This window comes from Athene cunicularia, assembly GCF_003259725.1.
Source record: "Athene cunicularia isolate RWA chromosome 1 unlocalized genomic scaffold, athCun1 chr1_part2, whole genome shotgun sequence".
Classification (NCBI taxonomy): Eukaryota; Metazoa; Chordata; class Aves; order Strigiformes; family Strigidae; genus Athene; species Athene cunicularia.
Genome location: NW_020799092.1, coordinates 46,049,481 through 46,071,163, shown reverse-complemented (window position 1 = coordinate 46,071,163; position 21,683 = coordinate 46,049,481). Strand labels below are relative to the sequence as shown.

The window sequence follows — 21,683 nt, the reverse complement described above, 5'->3', positions numbered from 1 at the left end:
ATGGCAATAAGAAATGACTTGAGGAAAACCATCAGGAGGATAGCACGTTTTTTCTACTGGTTTCCTAAATCATTGAGCAGTTCAAGGAGGAGGACAGTAAAACTTCTCTGGAAGTCTGCTGGTAAGCCTGCTGCTGTGTTTCTTAAGACATTTTTTCCTCCTAAAAAGAAATGCAAAGGAAAAAAATTATTTATTTCCATTCAGCTGGTTAACTTTTCCAGGCCAGCGTTGTTTGCATTCTCCTATGCTATGAGGCTCAGTAGGCAAAACTGTAAAAATACTCTGGAAATGCAATAGAAGGTTCATTAGACTTGATCAGATGAAGGATTCCCTTGCATCTGTATAATTTATTCTTATTAATATTCATGTCAGTGATATTTGGTATCTTTTTTTTTTTTTTGTAGACCTTGTTTCTCCTTTTGGTATCAAAATAGGAGCTCTAAGATGACTTAAATACCTGTCAAAAAATTATTTGGAATTGCCTTAACCTGTTAATTGATCTAGAAGGCTGTGTGAAGATCAAACCAACTACAGACCTTAACTCATTGTACCAGTGTTCACACAAAGCGGTGAGCAGCTTAGAGAAAGGGCTTGTGTTCAGCAGTGATGCACTGTCCTTCACTTCCATTTTATCAGCTGAAATGCAGTACCACTCAGCTCACCAGTTAGTAAAAGGCATTGCTCCTCATGACAACTCAGTGCTCTGATCCTCATCCAGTCTTGGCAGAGAAGCGCTTGCATCTCTCAGATTAACGTTTTCATAAACACCCTTAAAACCCAAAGAGTGTTTTGTCCCTTTAGTATGGTCTGTTAAAGCTGGTGCTGAGACATACTCTCAGGGGTTTGGAGGAAGATGCACTGCCGTAGGTTAGGAATATGAATTCTTTCTGCTCTTCTTAAAGGACTAATTGCACAAGATCAGTTTTCTTTTGATGAGGACTCTCTTGACCAAAATAATGAACTTGTTGATTCTGCAAGTATTGCAACATTAATACCAAATTTCTATTTTTTGGGGATGGGATTTGGGTCAGTTCTGCAGTTGAGCAATTTAGTTTTGTACTTTAAAGAACAGATTTGTGATTCTGAGAGGGGAAGGACAACTTCTACTGCCTGAAACCTGTCACAGAGATGTTGTTGGGCCGTATGTCTAAACGATATATGACTTCTTTCCCATGTGAAGAGGTCCATGGATTTCAAATATCCAGAAAGAACTCCCAGGTCATTGAAGTCTGTGGCAAAACTTTCCTTGACTAAAACTAGAGATTTGATTAACCCAAACAGAGGTCTGATAATCTCAAGTCCTCCTAATACATGAAATCATCACAAATCTTTGTAACATGAGATCATTCCTGCATCTCTTTTGTTTCTGTAAAACCATAAGTGGCTAAAAATTGTCAATAAATGCTATTGAGAGCTTTAATTGCTAGCTCAGTTACACACAGGTGAAAATGTTTACATACCAGTTATCTTTTCCCTCAGTTCTACAACAGAATAAGTGCATCCATGACTTGTAACAAGAAACAATGTGAACTTTGAGTGTTTTAAAAATAATACTTTTTGTGGTTTTTCTCCCATCTCACTCTACATCTATTGGTTTGAGTAAGATTTGCCTTTCTACTATCATTTCAATGTATGTATTAGCATCTCTTTTGAACTGAATTTGTGAATAGTGTTAGAAGCAACCTAGATGTCCTTTCCTACCTGTGCAATGAGATGATTATCACAAAATTGTGGTTTCAGTGGAAATGTGACATTTTAGCAGAAGGTTGCACCCAAGCAGAAAAAATGTCAATGTGAAAATTCAGCTCAAACTTGAAGCCAATCTAATTGAGTAAGGCTGTAATAAACTGGAATCTGAAGCCCTGGTGCTCCTCTCACAGAGGAGGGGATACAGCTCCTGCTTGCACTGATGATTGCTGTTTAGTCTTTATAAAACAGCAAGTGGCATGAAACCTTAACTACACTGAAGACCGTGAACATTTCTGCCTTTTTCTTGAGTGGCCAGAATTTTCCCTGTCATTCTTGAGGAATTACCAAATTACTCACATGCTTCCTTAACTCCAAAACACCACGTTTTGTTAACTCTTAACCAAATAGCTCTTCTGTCCTTCTGAGAGAGTCCTCCAACACATAAGCCTAGTCTGAGCAGTACTGACCGTCTAGTTACCTTGGTACACAAATTTAGCCTTGCCTTCAACATACTAGAGTTTTCAGCTTTATCTCTGCCTTTGTCTTTCTGCTAGATATTGCTCCAGTATTGGCACTCACAGGATTTTTCGGTTGGGTCAGCAAGGATGAGCCAGCAGAACAATTCTGCATCGCTAGGCTTGTTTCACAGATGAATAACCCAGCTGATAATTAAAGTTTCAATAATACTTACTGATAGTTTTTAGCCACTTGTGCTTTAACAAATAAATTGATGTTTTAACAACAGCAAAAGAGAAACTTCCATGATTTGGATGCATTAGGAAGAACAGAGATTACATTCTCTAATAGGCTGTCATCATAGGTTTTGTGTGATATCATACATCATTTGAACAAAGAGATGAACACTGTGCCTCTGCATAGTACCCTCAGACTTGTTGCTTTTGTTGTGCCTCTGTCACTCCATGTCTCGGGATGCCTTGTCCTCTCTGCCTGACCCAGAAACAACATCTGCCAAAGCACAAAATTAATTTTTAAGTATGACAGTGAATTCAGAACTGTTATATGACCCTGTGTTCAGAAAGTTGCATTTGATGCAATTTTAGAAAGAGCTATCAAAGCATAATTAGTTGTTGTTCCTAAAAATCCTTAGATTTTCAGCCTGTCCTTGGATGGATACTTTGGGATAGTTGGCCATGGACTGTTGCCTGCAGCTAACATGCTCCTTTCTAAGCTCTAAAAGAAGGAAGAAAATTCAAGGGTGGTCTTCAGTAACTTCTTTTGATTAAATTACTTACTGAAGGACTAAAAAATATCCTAGACATGGTTCAGAATATGCTAAATGTGGCTGATAATGTTTTAAGTACATTTAGTTTAGTCAAAGGTACATAATATTTTCTAAGAGGCTTAAACTGAGGGATGTAGTATTTAGAGTTCTAGAGCCTTTATCTCTTTGAAATATCTTTGAATTTTTTCCTGCAACATCTTCATAGAATTTGTGTTGGCACATCATGTCACTAGAAGTTTTATCATCATAAAATACATACATACAGGGAGGGGTATTGAAACACAATGGAACTGGAAAAAAAAATATCAGAGGGCCATGACAAGACTAAAGAAAGCAATGATAAAAAAATCAAAATAGACAAGTAGCTCCTATTTTCTCTGTTTTATAGCAAAGGAATAAGGTGAGGTATGACAAATGTGAAGCAGATAAAAGGAATTTTTTTTTTTAATTTTTATTCAGCATGTAATTAAATTGTAGAAGTCATTACCAGAGGATGCTGCTGAGGTCAGGAATGTAACAAGATTTAAAGAGGGTCTGGAAGAATAAGAATATTTGATATTATGACAATTGAAGCTACAAGAAAAGCTTTGAAAGAGACATAAATCTTGCTTCAGGGTTTAAGCTAATTTTTAACAATTAAGTATTAGAGATAATTTTGTGGCCCAGATCCCACAACTGTTATTGTTTCTTGCAGTTTCTTCCAAAGCAAGTAATACCCCTGGCAGAAATGATCTTATGATCTGCATTGATTTAAATGTTTATGACATTTTTCAGGCTTATACAGGAGAAAAACAGATTTTAGACCTGTTCATAAAAGCATCCCATAATATTCTGTGGAAAACATGAAAAGCACAATGCTTGCTGTCATTTTTTTACTTTGACAGAACTGTCTCGGTGGCAAACCCTGCTTGTTCTGAAGCTGTTATAATAAATAAAAAAATACAGCAAATTAAGTCAGTCTGAGGTGGGCGATTTTGCGTAGTTGTGTTTCTTGCCAAATCCTACTGGCTCATGAAGAGCTTTATTCTCAGCTCTTGGCTGGGAACGATTCTCATCAGTTTGAGCTGCTGCCCTACCAAGTACGTAGGAATGCTCTTTCAGAGGGCAGAAAGTGAGAACTTATTGGCAAAATCTTAAACTAATTGTATTTCACACAGCCTGAGGTTGATTTTTACCCTTCGCCGTTGGTTGGGGTTTTTTTGCAATTTTTCTCCCCTAGCATGTTACCCCTTTTGTCCTTCTCTAACATTAAAGTTAGTATTTTTACTGACTTTGAGGGATTTTTGGTTGGAATGGTCAAGTGTCCAGTATAAAATGTAAGAATATGTGTTATGCAAAATAAATGGAAATTTGTGAAGAGGTTTGGTGATATCCCTTAAATATACTATCTCCTAAAAGAATTCACATGTAAAGTCTAACTGAACAGACAACGTCAGCCTTTGAACTCTCTCTCCAAAATATATCAGGCTGACAAAATAAATCTATGGGAATGGAGAACATAATTTTAGTGTCATCTGTAAATTTAGAGCATCTTAATTTAAAATTTTTGTGAATTAACTTCTTATTTTTGTATTTGGCCAGGTAACATATGATTGGTTATGCTGCAAGTACCTGTGTCCTTACATGACCTCTTTAATCAGGTTATTCTGGGAATAGTTTGGGTATGTAGAGATAGCATGCCTAGCATTTGTGAGACTATGTAGCTGGGTAATTCATGAAGAGATAATGTCACACTATTTCTGTGTTGTCAAAATCCAGGTGGTGAAAGCCGCTGCCTCCCCTGCTCTCTCAGACCAGTTGCATATCACACCTCTACAGTCCCTGTAGTCAGGTCCATGTCTGCTGCGCAGATACCTGCAGCTGTCCAGTGAGTACCTGCAGCTGTCCAGTGAGTACCTATATGTCTCCTGTATCTTTAGTAAAAGAAGTTCACCTGGCCATCCCCACAGTTCACTGAGGCCCCACTTCTCTTCTGAGGATCAGCTGTGCTGTGTGTAGGAGCAGTGCTCTGTGGTGTGATGGATACCTCAGGCCAAGCAAGGGCTTGCAGATCTTGTGGAGGAGTGGTCAGAAGGAGAGCATCCATCTCTGGTAATGATGGAGAGAGTTTTGGCCCAACACAGATGATGATAAATGGAGTGTAGGGACATTTGGGACCTGTGGCTCTGGAGCATTCAAGCTCACACGGGTGGATAAGGTGGTTGCCTTCAAGGGAATGTCATTTGAAGGATTAATTACCTGTCTTTGGGAAAGGCAGCAAAAGGACACTGTCTCAGTGGAAGCCAGCTTGAACATAATCAGTTATATTTAAACCTAACATGGTAGCAGACAAGGTGAGCTTATGACTGCAAGTGGCTGTTCTGGAGCATGGATCCAGCCACGCAAGGTCGCATCTCACTGGGACTCGCTGTGGTGGATAATGAGGATTTCTGATCCAGCCTTTTCAGACTGCTGCATCTTTATATCCTGAACGTCTGGTTCATGGCTATGATTTATATAGTGTTGGATATGGGTAGGATTCTGCAGCAGATTGGAAGCAGGTAGGAGATGATGGCCTTTTAACCATCAGACCGTACATACAGGTTTTCTGCCTGCATTAGGACTGAGTGCAGTCCTTTTAGTTCATATTTGTTCATCTACTTCAGACATTTCAGACCATTTGATTTGAATGTTCTTAATCATCATTCAATAGCCTGTGCCCAATGTTCATTTAAGAATACACAGATTATTAATGGAAGTGTTCCATTTAAAGATCTTTTGTGTTCTGAAAGCATAATTTTAGTTTCTAGTCTCTATTCAAAAAAATCTGTATGTGATTTTCCTATCTTTTTTCATTTGAAGTATTTCTTGTCTGATTTGCTTAAAAGTGCACTTACCTAGTTCTAGAGGAATCTGTGCTGGCATCTGTAATAAAAAAAAACCCCAAACATTTAGTAACAAAATTAAAAAGAAGATGACTGCAACATGTCAGTGTTACCAGGACATTAAGGTAATTTAAAGTTAACTGCAGAAGAAACACATCATACTGAGTGACTGGGGAGTAAAACATGATTCAGTGTTGATAAATATGAACAAAACCATATGGGGAAAATGCTGACTGCATATACAAAGCAGTGGCTTCTAATTTAGCTGTTGTCACCTGGAAAGCAGAATTAATCATGTAGATGATTCTGTAAAGAGACTCTTCTCAGTGTCCAAGCTAAAAGGGAACTGAATATATGGAAGTGTTAGGAAAGAAATAAAGTGAAATCCCAGTAAACCATGCCATATCCACATGTCATATGAAGTAGTTTGGTCACCCTGCACTCTCAAAAAGGGTATAGTAGTATCTGAAGATACAAGAGAAGAATTCGGATTATCAAAGAGATTAGTAAAGTCCTACAGACTGGGGGTTTTCTGCTTGGTAAGAGGCAGCTGCAAGAGAGTATGCTTCTGTACTAATAAGAGCAGCATGGAGAATTGCAAGCAGCGTAGTTATTTACCATTTCTCATAGCGTACAAGTCAGGGCCACACCATGAAATGGCCAGACAGGGGGCTTAAAACAAACTACTCTTTCACATATATATGCGTGCACATAATTCAGTTGTGGAACTGACTAACACAGGATGTTTAGGAGACTAGGAGTATAAATGTATTCAAGAAGGGATTAGCTAAATTAATGGAGGAAAGAGCCATCAAGGGATATTAAATAAAAAGATGCAGATACAGCCTCTGGCTCATTTGTTTGCTTTAAATTGCAGATTGCCAGAGAGTAGAAAGCCACAAGGGGGAAATTTCACTCAAAATTCACTTTTTTTTTTTTTTTCTCATACATATTCACTAAGCATCTGCTGTCAGGCTCTTCTCAGGACAGGCTACTGGCCTAGATGGATCTTTGGTCTCACCCAGTCCATTTGTTCTTGTGTTTTTTCAAGTGCAATGCTGATAAAGGCTAGGGAATATGAAAGTATCTCTCATTATTGTTGATTTCTGTGTAATTCTCTGTGTAATTCTCTACTCATTAAATAACTTCTTAGTTTTTTCTGTAATTTGTGAGTCTGTATTTTTCCAAGGGAGATGCATTCTCTTAGTGTCTGGATAATCCATGGTATGTTTTTCTCTATGGTGGTTATCATTCACAGCTCCTACCAGTCATGTGGCTTTTGCAAATTGCATCATGTGTTGTTTTATTCCATTTCTCAGATAATTAGATGAGACATATGTGGCATCCCATTGAATTCCTTTTTCCTTGGCTCTACCAGTTTTAAATGAGACAAGACGAATCTCTATGTCTGCTCTGCCTCCCTTCCAAAGGAAAATCCTGATTTGTACCCAGAGAGTTATTAAGATTTTCATCAGCCTGTAATAAATGTAAGAAAAAAATCTGTTCAGAGACTGAACTTCATCTCACAGGCACAATGGCTGCTTGGATCAGGATTGCTGAAGTGAATGTCCACAATGTGTGAGAGGTGTCAGTATCACCAGGAACTGCTAGTACTATGCCTCTTGTGGGCTTGTTCTTCTGAAGTATCGTGGCAGATTTAATTTTACTTTCTGCTGCCACATTTTTTCTTTCCTTTGCCCACGTTAAACAATAGCCGTTGGAAGTTGCTGTTTCTCTCCACTGCATCTTTTTGCTGCCCTGGGAGCTTGTAGGAAGACAAAACAAAGATGACCAACTGCGTGCATTAAACCAAACACCTCCCCAGTATATCTGCATTGAGGTCCACTATTACAGTGGGAATGATGACCTATAATGTCTGAAAGAAAAGGAATGAAGAGGAACATTAATAAATTAGTAGTGTGGAATTACCTGTTTTAAAGAGATAATGTAACTTTAGAGCCTGATATGTAATCATAGACCAAGACTGGATGCAGCATGCAAAAGCATGCTCAGAATTGAGCTGTAGTCAGCGTTAGACATGATCAGTACAGAATAATCTGCACAAGCACAACTATTTTTGTATTAAGCGTCATTTAATTTGATGGATTTGATTCTTTTTTTCTCATCCCACATTTAAAAACATAACAGACTGCAGGTTTGATCTGGCAGGAAGTTCAAGTTTTTAGATTTCATGTGATCTGTCAGTTAAAGGTCTGGATTCTGTCCTTCTAGGATATAATTACTGGTTTTATCTCCCCTAACAGAGTGATCACTGATCCTTCAGCAGCAATTCAGAATGAACTCCCAATGTTGTGTTCAGGTAAAGCAGGTAAATCAGGTCTTTTTTGAGCTCTTAGGATCACTTTTTTATAATCCATCTCCTCCATGAACTGAAAGTGGTACCTCTTGTCCACTGTTAATTCCAGCGAGAGAGCTTATTCACTCAGGTCTGGTCAGGAACACACAGCTTCTTGGCAGCTCAGGCAGCTAAACCTGAGCTAAACCATACTTTTCTTTACAATTCTTACTTTTTGGACAGGTTTCTTCTAAAAGGAAACCAAAAGAAAGTGCTGATTTGTGAGTTAACTCTTAGCTGTATGTTTTGGGGGCTCAGCAATAGAGGGCACTAGAGCAAACGCTTTCAAAAGCAGTATTGGTTTTGCATACAGAAGAGTGCTCACTTTTTTTTTTTTTTTAACATGGAATGCTTTTTCCTCCCCATTTGTTTAGGTTTTTAACGTTGGAAAGAGGCTAACAGTCAGAGCAAATGGAAGTCCCAAAATACCAGCAGGACACATAATGGAACTGCATAAATACTTTGGACCAATTTTTGACTTTTTAAACAGAAATTCTTCTGTTACTTTTCAACGTATTTGCAGCACAGAAGTGTATGCAGCCATGAGTTCTCAAGACAGGTGTTTAATGAATATAAAATCTGATGCTTTTAATTCTGTCAAAGGTGGATTTTAAATGTTTTTTCTGAAGCTGCAACAAAAGGAAAGTCGGGTGTGAGGAGCTGGTGCATCTACATCCCCATCCTCATTCAGGCTCTGTTCCCTCGGAGGTCAGAAATTCAGCACATGTTCTGGTCTGCTGTGTTTTGTGGTTTCCATATGAAAACATAATTTAATTTAAAGACAACCTGGGCTGCTTTTAAGTAATTGGTAGAACGTACTGTGTCTGGTGAATTAGGCTGGTAGTTAGGCTCCAAATGCCAGTGGGCAGATCTGTCAGAGGAAACAGGCTGTAGCTCCTGTTTTAACCATGGTAGCCACTCAGCTGCCACGTCACTGCTGCAAGCATAGCTCAGTGCAACACCATGGCTTCTCTCTGGCTGCTTGGCCTGTGGAGCAGGTGGGAGAAGGCAGAGAGAAGCAGTTGGCACTGTCTGGGCAGCCACTGGTGCCCATCCCTCTGCCCACTTCCAGCCTGGCTCTGGGGCTGCACGTGGCACAGTGCAGGGCTGGGAGCCGGCTGCCGGCCAGGGGCCGGGACCTGTGCTCTTCCCCCGTGCCGCTCCGTGATTTGTAGAGATACCCAATGACTACTGCAGTCTTACACTAGTAAGTATAAAAGGAAGATTTACTAGTTCTTTGGGAAATCAAATGTAAATAAATTCTTATAAGTTGCTCTCCAGGCCAGGTCAAATCTAGGATTTCATCTACGGGGCACTTTTTTCTTTTTGTGACATAACCTCACTGCAGTTTGTTAATGTCAGAAACAGAAAATAAGGCTTGTTTTCTGATCCAGAATCTTTTGCTCTTGAACTGAAGAAGAAATACAGCTGCTTTGTGATCCCTTGGTTTTGTCACTGCCACACGTGATCAGTAAAGTCTGTCACTCTGCAGGTCCATCAGATTTTCGCTGGTGTTTTCTCCTGTGAACCTGTATGTGATAGGTGCCTGGTTTGCTATGTCAGCAGTAAAAAGCACTTTCTGAAGTCTTTCGTGAAAGAACAGACAAGGAGATACATCAAGTTATCTGCTAAGTTTTATTTCAAATCCCTTGTTTGAAGTTACCGCTCACAGGAATTTGGCCTCCTCACCCCTACCTGGCATGGAGGAGCTGTAGGCTCTGTCTGCTGGCTGGAATGAGCAGTTGTCTCTCTGAGGTCTCATCTCTGGAAAGGTGCTAGTGGGAGCTGAGCACTTAGTCATTCCCTTCACGTTTGCTGCAAAGCATGGGTATGATTTGTTAGTCTCTGCTTTTATTAACAGTTTGAGTCTTACAAGGTCTTGCTGTTTTCATTGTGTGGAGCTTTGGAAGACAGGAGGAATTGCAGTGCTACAGGCTGTTTAAAAAATCTACTAAATTTTAAGGTTATCTTAAGGTTTTTGGTAGAGTGTGCACCTAGAAGGGAACCTCAGAAAATTAGCCAGGTACATGGGTAGGAGAAGCTTTCTTGCTTGAAACCCCCCTTTCCCAGTTTGTTTCATGTCAGATCTCAAAGCTCAGGGCAGAAGGAATGTTATCAGCTTGGGGAGCTTGTTTCTCAAGGTGTGCATTGCAATTCAGACTTTTTTTTTTTTTGAAGGCTGTACAAGCAGAGCCAGTTTAAAGGTATAGGCTGGAAGTTTAACTTAAGAATGCTGTAGATGTCTGTATATCAAGAGGACCTAAGGAGGAAGGAGAAATGAGCTATCTCCTCCACATGCTGGCGTTACTGTGTGGTATTCCCATGCCCAGTTAGCTCTAGAGGAGCCCTTACAGGGAGGAGACATTTCAGGCTGGGGAAGGAGGGCTCAGCCCTGTACCCCTCAGTCTGCCTCCCAGAAAAAGGCAGATCTAAGACCTCCCAAAAACACAGTATCCCTGGGGTAGCCTCAGGAGGGGATGTGGCCCAGCTCTCCAGCTAGCTGTGATGCTGAAACAAATGAAGGAGATTGTGAGAAGTAAATACAATCTGAACTTGTATTTTCATGTCTTGTGTTTTTCTTTTTAAAGTGTTTTCACTATCGTAAATTTATGTTTTAACCCTTACATAGATTGAATGAGGTAAATGTTTTCAGCCTTGTTCGCAAACAGATTTTGTTATTATTTCAGGGTGGTCTGTCAAACACTGGGTGTTCTGTTTCTGCAGGAATGGTGACTGTAAACAGGACTGCATGCAGAGCATTACCTGATCAAAAGAGGTGTAGTAGTTTTCAGGAGCACTGTCCTGTTTATAGGCTGGTTGTATATGATCCTAGGTTTGTGTCAGTCTCCTATGACGAGTCTTAGCTGGAGCCTGTTGGCAAGCACTAGAAGGAGGGAGAAGACCTGAGACTGTTTATCGTGTTGATAAAAATACAAACGAGCTTTACAAACAGATTAAATTGACTTTAATTCTTTAATAGCTCCAGAGTAAATCAGTGAGATTTATGTTCCTACGTCATTTAGGGCCAGGTGCTCAGAGACATTTAAGCATCTGAGAGCCAGGGTAGATGTTAGTTGCTGACATGAAGAGTGGACAATCCTCCCTCAGTGGTCAGGGACCTCTGTGGCAGCTGCCAGCAAGCTTTCCTGGCTAGCAGTGGTCTCGAAGATGCTTCATCCATGCGAGTTTATACATCCCCGTCCCTCAGCGTGCAGCTAGATGGCAATGTCTCCTTCCACTCCTGGGTAGGCTGATGAGCTGCCCTGGCCTGTCAGTCCTGGTGAGCCAGTCTCACTACCCCTGGGGCCAAGTATGACCATGTCCACAGAACTCGTGTGTCTTGGTGTTTGCCAGTTATCTAGCAAACCCTCTGGCACAAATCAGGTTAAGATAAGATCATACAAAAATAAGTACTTAAAGACTCCAAAATAGATGACAGGGTTGTAGATGTTTATAAAGGTACCAGTGGCAGAAATTGAAAAATAATCTGGTTTAGACTGCTTAATCTAAAATGCCTGTCAATCTATCCTGTTTTGCACTTGGGAAGCTGAATTTGTTTTTTAACCAATTATTGATGAACGTGATCACAGGTGTGGTCCCAGTGTTCCCAGGCAGCAGGAACACTAGGCAGTCCCAGGCTCATGGAGGTTGCTGATTCTTTTACCTCATCTCCTCCTTCGGGCCTCCCTGGGATTCTCAGTCAGTGATTCACTCAAGAGTTTTCTCATCTTCTTCCAAAAGTATGAACTCCCTCCTGCTTTGGAAATGTAATGTCCTCTGGATGTGGCAAAGTCAGATGGTTGCCTGCCTAGATGATAGATAAACTGTTATCTAAAAAAATGTGAATCTTAAACTGGTGAGTAATACAGTTTCGTTTTGGTGGGGGTTTTTGTTTTGGTTTGGTTTGGTTTGGTTTTGTGTAGTATCCAAACTCTAGCTTGGTAAGACGCTTTGCAGACAAAAACCCAGTGAGCTTTTGGATTGGGTCCTGGACTCTTCTATTAGAGTTAAAGCACCTGCCTTCTCCTGTGGTCCAAATATATGCAAATACATGATTTTGCAGGTCTGTGTCATAGACACTCTGGTTAATTTTATCCCAGCTCCTAATAGAGCCTGTTACAGGAGTTTATCCTGTTCCCAGGCCAGGGTTCCTGACCCTGAGTGGGCTGTGGCAGTTACAAATGAGGTTGCAAGGCTGGCAGAGAATCAGTTTTATCTGGTGTGTATGTAAATGTTTGCAGTTGCACAATGCTAGGATGCAGGGTTGAGGAAAATTAGCAGCCAGGAAGAAATGACAGCTACTAGTATAGAAATCTTTTAAAAATCAGCGTAAATGTGTATCAATCATTTCTCGTGATTCAAAAGCACAAAAACATCCAGAGGTGCCCTTTTTGGCTTGGTGGGACTGCAGGATGGGAACAAAACTTTGGGTGTCTCCTTAACAATTTTCTGATCTTCTGAAGAGGAGCCTTGAAATTCTGATTCCCTAACCAGGTTCCAGAGTAATTCTTATTTCTTTTGATCTGAAGTCAGAAAGATATAAGTCAAACAGCAGTCTCAGCTACATATTTGCAGAAATACAAACAGTCATTTAATCTTGGAAGTAACTTTTGTGGCATATGTAGACATGTAACTTTTTCTCCTCATAGAAACCAGCTGAACTGAGAATGTTTTAAAGTGCTATGTCTGCATTTGATTTATATTGTAAAATAAAACCTGCTCCTATATACAGTACATCCTCTTTCATTAAGGACAATATTACTACAGTCAATAACTGGTCTTATTTTAGTTTTTCGTATGTCTTTATCTGTTCAGAATTATCTTTTTCACTGAATCAGTATTAAACATGAAGAGTAGTGTATAATTTGATGATGTTTCATGGACTAGTATTAACAAAGCTGGAGTTCTTTAAAGTCACCAATAGATCATGGTTTAACTGTTCTTCATAGACCACCTATCTGTAATTATATTCCTTTGATTTTTAGGGTTTTGTCACGAATAACATTTTATAGACTATTATTTAACCAGTATATTAGTCATAGTGATAGATGAGTATTTGAGAGGCTTTTGTTTGTTTTTTACTAATTGAGGATTGTAATCCAAATAATATTTGCCAGCTGTGGGAAACAAGAAGATGAGGATTTTAGCAAAACTGAAGAAAAAATGCATTTATACAATGAAGGCTATTCCATCAGCTGACCTCCTTCCACTTTCATTTGCTTCTTTTGCATTCCTCTTCAAAGCATCATGGATTTCTGTGCTCTTTCTTTTGCATTACAAGTCTACCATCCTTTTGATACTAAGGTGTTATGGATGTTAATAATCTTTGAAGTTTGGTGTAGTACTTCTCTAAGAGTGAACATCACTTATGTTTCTGAAAAGCAGTATATCAGATATTCTGTTCTTTGATATTATTCTGCAAGGAAAGGATGAATAGGGATACTTCACCTATTGTGGCATATCCATGGCAGTTCATGTATTTGTGTAAGGAAGGAAACTGAGGTTGATTTTGTAGCTTCTCATGCTCTGCAGTGCAGGAGGGGAACAAGTAATGGAAAATTTGACATGATGGCTGCAACTTTCCAACCATGGCACTTGCATAACAATGGCTTCATTTTTCCAGGATATTGAGCACCCAAAATTTCTTCTGAGTGCCCTGTAAGCAATGAGTGTCACCGCCTCTGATGATTACTACAATTCTGTGTGGGTGTTTAAATTACAAATCTTGAAGACTAGCTTTAGCACCAGCAGTTTGAAAGTCTTTATCATTTGCTGTTTCTATCCATGCTCACTTGCTAATATTTTCAAGTGGGTTAGGACAACTGTAGGAAGCAGGAATTGAGTGAGAGAGACCACCTGCTTTCCAGCAGGCAGTGCTCATCATCTTAAAGGAGAAGGCACATCTGGTTACAGCTTCTGGTCTTATTCAGCCCCCCAGTGCCACTCCAGAAACAAGACGGTTTCACTGTCTTTTTCAAGATACTTGTAACAGGGTTCTTGGAGCATTTCCCTAGGAAGCAAGTTAAGCCAATTCTATGGTCTTTCTGTGCTTGGGAAAAGGGTAGAGGATCATCTCTATGGGAAGTGTGTACCCCATCTAGGGCTTCATGGCCAGTGGCCGTGGCAATGGCCAGTGTACCTGTTGAAAGCAGAGTCTACAGAGAAACAGCAGATTAGGAGACCTTAAGTGGCACAGTGGTACTTGTGGATAGGCACAGCTTCACAAGGGTTTGAAAGATGTGGGCTTTGCTGCAATCTGATCTAAGCCTTGTTTAGCTCCACAACAGGGAAAGAGCACAAAGTGTGCACAGAGATCCCTCGGGGAAAAGGATGACCATAAGAAGATTGGAAAGTCTGTCTCATCTGTAATGGTTGTGATCCATTAAAAATCACCCGTGACTCACTAACTGGGAAATATGGCTACAACAAACTTTATTTTCATCTCAGACTGATGTTAAGTGAGACTAATAAATAAACAAATAATCAGAAATAAATGGAACTGCATAGATATAAAACCAATGTTACAGCAGATCTGTACCCCCTAGCAGCTGTGCTTAATGCTTGCTGAAGGCAGTTTATCCAAATGGCTTTCTCGTTCCATTACAGCTTCCACTGTAACTGCTGAAAAAGATCTTAGTAGCAACTTTAGCATCCGACTAGACTAGACATTTGAGCATCAGCAAAAAGGAGAACAGCACAACATATATTAAGTACAAACTGAAATGTGAGATGTTGATATCGATGTACTGTAGAAATACAATGCAGTTCCACCTTGCAGGAGAAAAATTGCTGAATTTCATTCTCCTTCCTTTTGTGACCTGCTGGCTGCAAATGGAATAAGAATTGAAGCATTAAGCACCTCATGTAGTTTGAATATTTTTCCAAGAAGCCTTGCAGGCATACTTTCCATAGAGCAAGCACAGCAGTAATCTCTCTTCTGATTGCTGGGAACCAAGCCACAGGCACTCAAGTAAAGATGATTTTACTTGCTAATTTCCTAATACACACAGTGGCAGGACCAAGTTGTATACCCTCCTCATGCTTTCTAATAAAGACTTCTTCCATCTTAGTGTGGTTGATAAATAATGCAAACGACACAAATTTGGCTTTGAACTTTCTGTGTGCTTCAGTTGCTCAGGCACAACATACATTTTGCATACCCATTTGGAAGTTAAATTTGTCTGGGCCATCACAGAAATGAACACATACATTTCCTAGGCAGAGACCACAGGAGGACAGAGAGACTTCGCTGTTGAGCCTGCCTCTGCCTGATTAAATAATGCTGAATTACTAGGATCTGATGTTGGAGCATCTGTTGGGTTGTCTGCCTGTTCACCTGCTTGCTTTCTGCTGTGCCACCCTGGAGCAAATCAGTTGTGGGAACAGCTATGTACAAACTATCACGAAAAATCAGGTTTCATGTGAAAAAAACCCCAAATATCAGGTAGGGACTATTCACATACAATGAATGTGTTGAAGTCTTACAGTTCGCCCTTGTGAAGGGAGAATTGGAGTAATCTTGATTTCATGTAATTGTAAAATTTGCAACATGATTTTTTTCTGTGTCTCTAGTCAAGCCATAGTTGCAATAGAATAATTAATAAGGTGTCACATTATGTCACAGTAGTTAACAATGAAAGTTTTAAAGGATAATATTTGTATGTTTAATAAATACTTACTTTGTATTTCCTAATTATGCAGGACAATTATGCATATTCAATGCACATTGATACATCACTTTCATAACTAACTTCAGAGGACAGTCTGAGCAGTAGTGAAACAAACCTGTTAGCTTTTCTAGATGTCAGTGGATGCTTTTATCAACTGTGCCCCATTAAAGCCCCCAGATCTTTGAATTCAAAGGACAGCATTCATTTCAGACCACATCAAGAAAGAGCACCTGGTTCTGACTGCTTTCCAAGCAGAAATCATATGTCAAGCCACAATCTGATGACCAGAACAATCTTTCTAGAATAATAGCTAATTTTTGAACTCATTGCAATTTTTGGAGTGCTTCAGTAAAGGATCACCAGAAAAGATACTATTTTAAATTTGATGCTATCTGAACCTTTGAGAAACATTGCATGCCATGAATGGAATAAAATAATGTGTTTAAAGCTAAAACACATAGAAAAAATGTTTAATTATTACTGTTGTAGAAAAAAAAAAAATTGTCCTCTTTTCTTGTCTTGCTCATTAAACTTATAATCAGTATATTAAAATCTAGTTTATGACAGATAGAGTTTCAGGGATGAAGCTTTTACATTTTTTGCAATTATACCTATAATAGCCAGGCAGAAATTATGGCCCTGTCTTACAAATGACATTACAGACTCGCAAATTAAAATGAATACAAATGACAAACAAAATAGCATTGAGAGATAATGTTTCCTAACTTAATTAGTAATCCTGGTTTTGAACACTGTTTAGCTAACAGATTTTTTCCTAATATTATTTGTGAAAATATATCTTTAGAATTGGTGCATGCTCGGTATATCTGTTTGTGTAGTCATAGAAAGCTGGGGAATTAGTGAAGCCTGGTTTTCTACAGATTCCCATTCCCCGTAACCTCCTCACCAAGGATGTGATGTGTTAAGTAACTGCTTGTTCAGACATTGCCAGACAGTGGCTTAACGGCTAATTTTTGCCTGCCCTACGCTCAGCATGGGTGTTAGTTTGGGTCTTCCTCCTTTAGACAGGAGATAATTTTCATAAAACTCATATGAACTTAATTAGCTTTTAGACTGGTTGAAATTGGTCAGTTTTCTTGGAATTACAGGGATAGAATAGAAAGGTAGACATACAGTGTGATCTCATAAGCATTTTTTTTCTTAAGAAGAAGATAACTTGCAAAGTAAAGAATGCAGAAATTAAGAAAAATAAGAAATTCAAGTGTTACTTTCATTTGACCTTCTTTTGCATATGCATTCTAATATAATTTTTAATTAAGTGCTCCCATCCAGATTTTCCCATGGAGCTGCCCTACTCCCTTACTCGATGAACAATAACTCCGAATTTTATTTAATCCTGTCAGGTATGGGTGAGGCTTTTCAACTGCGTCTCACGGGGTCCTTTTCCAAATACAAAATTATTCTCTTCTCTAGGACTCCACAAACACAAGTGTCATTTCTTCTCCAGAACTGCTCCATGAGGTGTGTGAGTCAGCTGCATTAGCATAAAACAAAGGTTGCGTTTCTGAATGTTCCGTGTTTCCTGCAAAGCGGATGAAGTAGCTCAAACGTGGCACCCAGGAGAAACTGGGGAGCAACTGGGGAGAGTCTGGCATGGCTTGCCAGCATCACACAAGGGTGCATGGACAGCTATCATTCCTTCTGGGCATCATGCAGCTACCTTTTAACCATCCCTTTTCCCCCCTCTAGTCGTGCTATTTTTATGTTTTCCAAATTCTGCATTAAACACAGTGGTGGTTTTAGAGATTCAGAGCCCTCTTTCAGTGTTTTGATTTAACTGCAACAGGGTCCTTCTTGCCACATAATTAGCTGGAGGCAATTTGCTGATGTCCCAAGAGGAGTGTGACTTGAGATATAGTGATATAGTTAGTCTGGTTTAAGATCAGAAACATCCTAGTTATCTGATCCAGAGTGCTGATTCCAGCATGGAGTCACTCTGCTGGGTCACTGGTATTAGGAAAGTTTTAACTGGTTGACTTTGTATTGGCAGACTTTGTGCCAAATAAAATATATTTAATCTTGCCTTAGTGCAAGCATAGCATAAATGCTCTATCAGGCACAAAAATGTGATTGCATGTTTTTACCTGATCCACATTAAAATTTTTGATTTTGGATGATCTGCCAGTGCAGGGATCTTACATTAAAGATCCAGTCCCTAGCCAAGAGGAGCAGCATTTCAGGGAACACTCTGCTACCTTGCCCCATAACACTGCTGATGAGTATGAATCAGAAATGGGAACCTTGAAAAATATATTCTCCAGGAACAGTAATGAGAATCTAATCAAACATAAGGGAAACTGAGAGTTTTGAGAGGCTGATAAGGGAACAAAAAAACCCCATCCAGAATTCAGCTTTTGCTGTAAATGAGGAAAGCATAAAGCTTAGTAGGAAAAAAAAATATTTTAAAGAGTAGTTTAGTTAGGGCATATGAAAGCATTTCCTCCAAAAGTCATTCTTGGAAATGGCTGAATTGTTTTAGCCAAAATGTTCTAAAACAAACACCCTGATGTTCCCCAGCATGGAAACTTGAAGTACAGTGGTTATTCTTTGGCAAAACTATAAACAATTTAAAACCTAAAAAAGAAAGTGGCATTCAATGCCAGGCAAGGGTGGTATCATGAACTCTGCCCAGTTTACATAGGAAAACAGCAAATGCAACGAGGCTTCAAATCAAATACAGATGTTTTTGCAAATACTGTTAGAGTGATTCTCTCTGAGATTAGAGACCTTATGAATCATCTGATTTCTTACTAGAGATAAGGCCATCTGCCTCTGTTATCATGAATTCACCTTTCTAATAGCCATCTTAGTTGATTTTGCTAAACCAGCAAGTGAAATTTCTGAATTATTCCTGAAGGCAACTTTGTGAATTAGCAGGTTAATTACAGCTCATTCTCTTTTCAATATTCATGTGCATATTCTTAAGAGAACCTAAGCTTAAAACATGTAAAACCATCTAATAGTGATTGTACCTGCACAGAAATTTTTATCTGAAAATCATAACTGTTGTGTCTTTTCTGAGAGCAGACCCTTTCAAGCTGACATTACAGTAGCTAATACATAGCATGTGGCACAGACTTTTTGCAAAAACATTGCTCCAAGTCAGCCCCAGTCTGACTAGTGGACTGCATTACTGCAGCCGTGTCAGTGTGACGCTGAGCTGTGCTGCACTGTCACCTTCACTCCAGTGGGTTTACATCTCCAATAATATGTAACTATTATTATCTTTACGTACGGATGGGGAGATTCAGTCAAGAGGTGGTAGTTTCTCTGAGGTCACATAGCGAATGAGAATGTGTCTCGCTCCCAGGTTCTGCCTGCAGCAACTTCATTTCTAAACACTTCCTCTATTTCTCTTTTTTTTTTGTAAATTGTGTATGTCTGTGTGCATGTTTCAGATTGCAAGTACACCTGCCATGCTCACTGCCGTGATCTGGTGCATTTGGGCTGCCGGCGGAATGGAAGATTAATGGACTGCCTCGCTCCACATGACACCTTAGATCCATCTTACAGCAATGGTCAGGTAATAGATCTCGTGTTCGTGTAATTACTGCTTTCTCTTGTCAGCTCTGTAATGAAGTGTGGTCTGCTCGCCTCACCTGGCTGCTCAGGAAGAATGTCGCACTTAGGCATGGCCAGCAAAGCTGAATATCCCACCCAGTGCTGTGATTTTACAGTGTGGCTGGGTTGACCCACACCTGGCTGCTGCCAGCTGGGTCACTCCTGCTCCAACTACTTTTCAGCTAAACTGACTGAAAGGCTTGAAAATTACCACAAGAAAGGTATTTTTCCTGCTGGTTTGTGTCACTGTGGGTTAGAGCAGGCATGTATGGCAGGGAATGAGAATATGGGGATGGATCTCCCCTTCAGGTAGGCTTGGCCATACTGTGAAGCAGCTCACAAAGTGAGCCTGATGACCCATGTGCCCTATGCTGCTGAATGTAGTGCCATGAGGTGGGAAATAAAACTAAGGGCTTGGCTATTTGTGATCATTAAAGATCCTACTAGTTTTGTCCGGATTTGGTGTTATTCCCTCCGTTCTCATCAAATCCCTCTTAGGGTAATTTCAAATTTCCTTGCCTTGATTTCCCAGCAGCTTCAATAGGTCACAGTGTGCCTCCTCGTTTCCTTCCTTAAACCACCACAGAGTGTCACTCCTTGCGTTTCACCCTCGACATCAGGGCCTTTCTCTTTGTTCAGGGAACTCATCAAAACAGCACATTTCTGTAGACAGAGCAGGGGTCTTCTGAGAAGAAGGTTCATACAGTGATAATGAGCCCCCATAGACCTTTAGTGTTGTGATATAGGTTGTACTGTGCTAATTAGCTCATGCCTCTTTGCATTTTCAAATACATTTACCTTTTGTCCTCCATAGAAGTCCACCCAAACTTAACTGGATGTTTAGTCCTTGAATATTTATGCCCAACTTGTAGAAACTTCTGAGAGGGCACCAAAATTTCTCAGTGCCTTTTGCTGAGCTTGCAGCGTGTGCACAGCACTGAATTTTCTGCAAGTGTAAAATTTATTTGGTAGGGGAGATGCGTGCTCCAGCCACCTAAACCATGACTGAGGACACAGTGACCCTCGTGAGTTCCTCATGACTTGCTGTTGGGAAGAGTAAAGGGGAATAACTCAGATACTGAAAGGAGTAGTAGCAGGAGTGGGGAGGAAGAAGGACATGGCAACACAGGTTTTGGAAGTGTGGGTGACTGTCAGCAGGAAAATACTACAGGAGCAGAAAAAGGCAGCCACTAAAAGCCATTTATACTCAAAAAGGCATGTATAGCTTGGCCATGAGAAATCTAAGAAAGAACTGGTGCTGTCCTGGATAAAGTGTCTATGAACACTGAGGAAGGAAACTCTTGCTGTTTAAGCCTTACAGTACTCAGGGAAGCTGAATTTTGTGTGCATTTGTTTAAGTGCAGCAAGATTGCATCAAAGAAGTACTAGTTTTTTCCTACTGATTCCTTCCTCTTGGAAGGAATGATAATTTGGCTGGTTGCTGTGGATGACAGTTGTTACAAATCTCCATTTTCCCTACTGGCGGTCTGGGTCAGTGTGTGTGCTTGACAACTGATACACATAAGATGAGGATTCAAATGCTATTTTCAGCATCCATCATCCATTGATTTTGAAGCAACAATCATTTACGTGCACAAAACCTGGAATGCTTCCTACTGTGTGAGTTCATTTTCTTTGTGCATGGCTGTCCTCATAGAAACAGCTACTGTTGGAGACCGCAAGGTTTGAGTTTGCTACTTCCTCTGCTACTTACCTGCCCAAACTGCTTTGTCTTTCTAGGACTTACCTACTTTGCTTATAGGTAAAAAGGAATTAGAATTTTTGAAAATAATTTTAAGATCTCTGAATGGAAATATTGTTACAAGATCTAGCATTTATAGGTTGCTGTTTAATGAAATACAACTCCCATCTCAGCTGTTTTTTCAAAATTACTTTTCCCTTCCATGCTAAAATTTTCTGGACTTAGTCTCAGCCTTAAGGTGATATTTCCGCTCTGTTTAAAGTCTGAATCTCCATCTCATCTATACAACTGAGTAGGTGTTTAGTGTAAGATAGTGAAGGAGTCAGAGGATGGGGAAAATGCTGAATCTATTTCCTTTATGAAATTATTCTTACATTCTTATTCTGTGGATGGTGTCTAGTCTTCAGGGTTTTAGTTAGACACAGGAGTGTGCTTTTGAAGCAAATCTTCCAATTGTCCTCACTTGCTTTGTTTTGGCTCATATCAGTGAGCAGTCTTAGAGCACATAAACTTAATTCCCTTTCAAATGAAAATTAAGCTTTTTCCTGAAACCTCTGAGAAGAGGCACTCCAGGAGC

At 39.8% G+C, this 21,683-nt stretch overlaps 1 protein-coding gene across 1 annotated transcript in view; it reads left to right on the top strand.

Annotated features, from left to right (window-relative positions):
- The window catches only part of RASSF3 (Ras association domain family member 3), a 97,054-nt gene continuing 75,371 nt past the window's right edge, over positions 1-21,683 (top strand). The window contains exons 1-2 of the mRNA XM_026868634.1: positions 1-121; positions 19,242-19,366. Coding sequence (XP_026724435.1) covers positions 1-121; positions 19,242-19,366 — 246 coding nt within the window. The remainder of the gene's footprint in view (positions 122-19,241; positions 19,367-21,683) is intronic.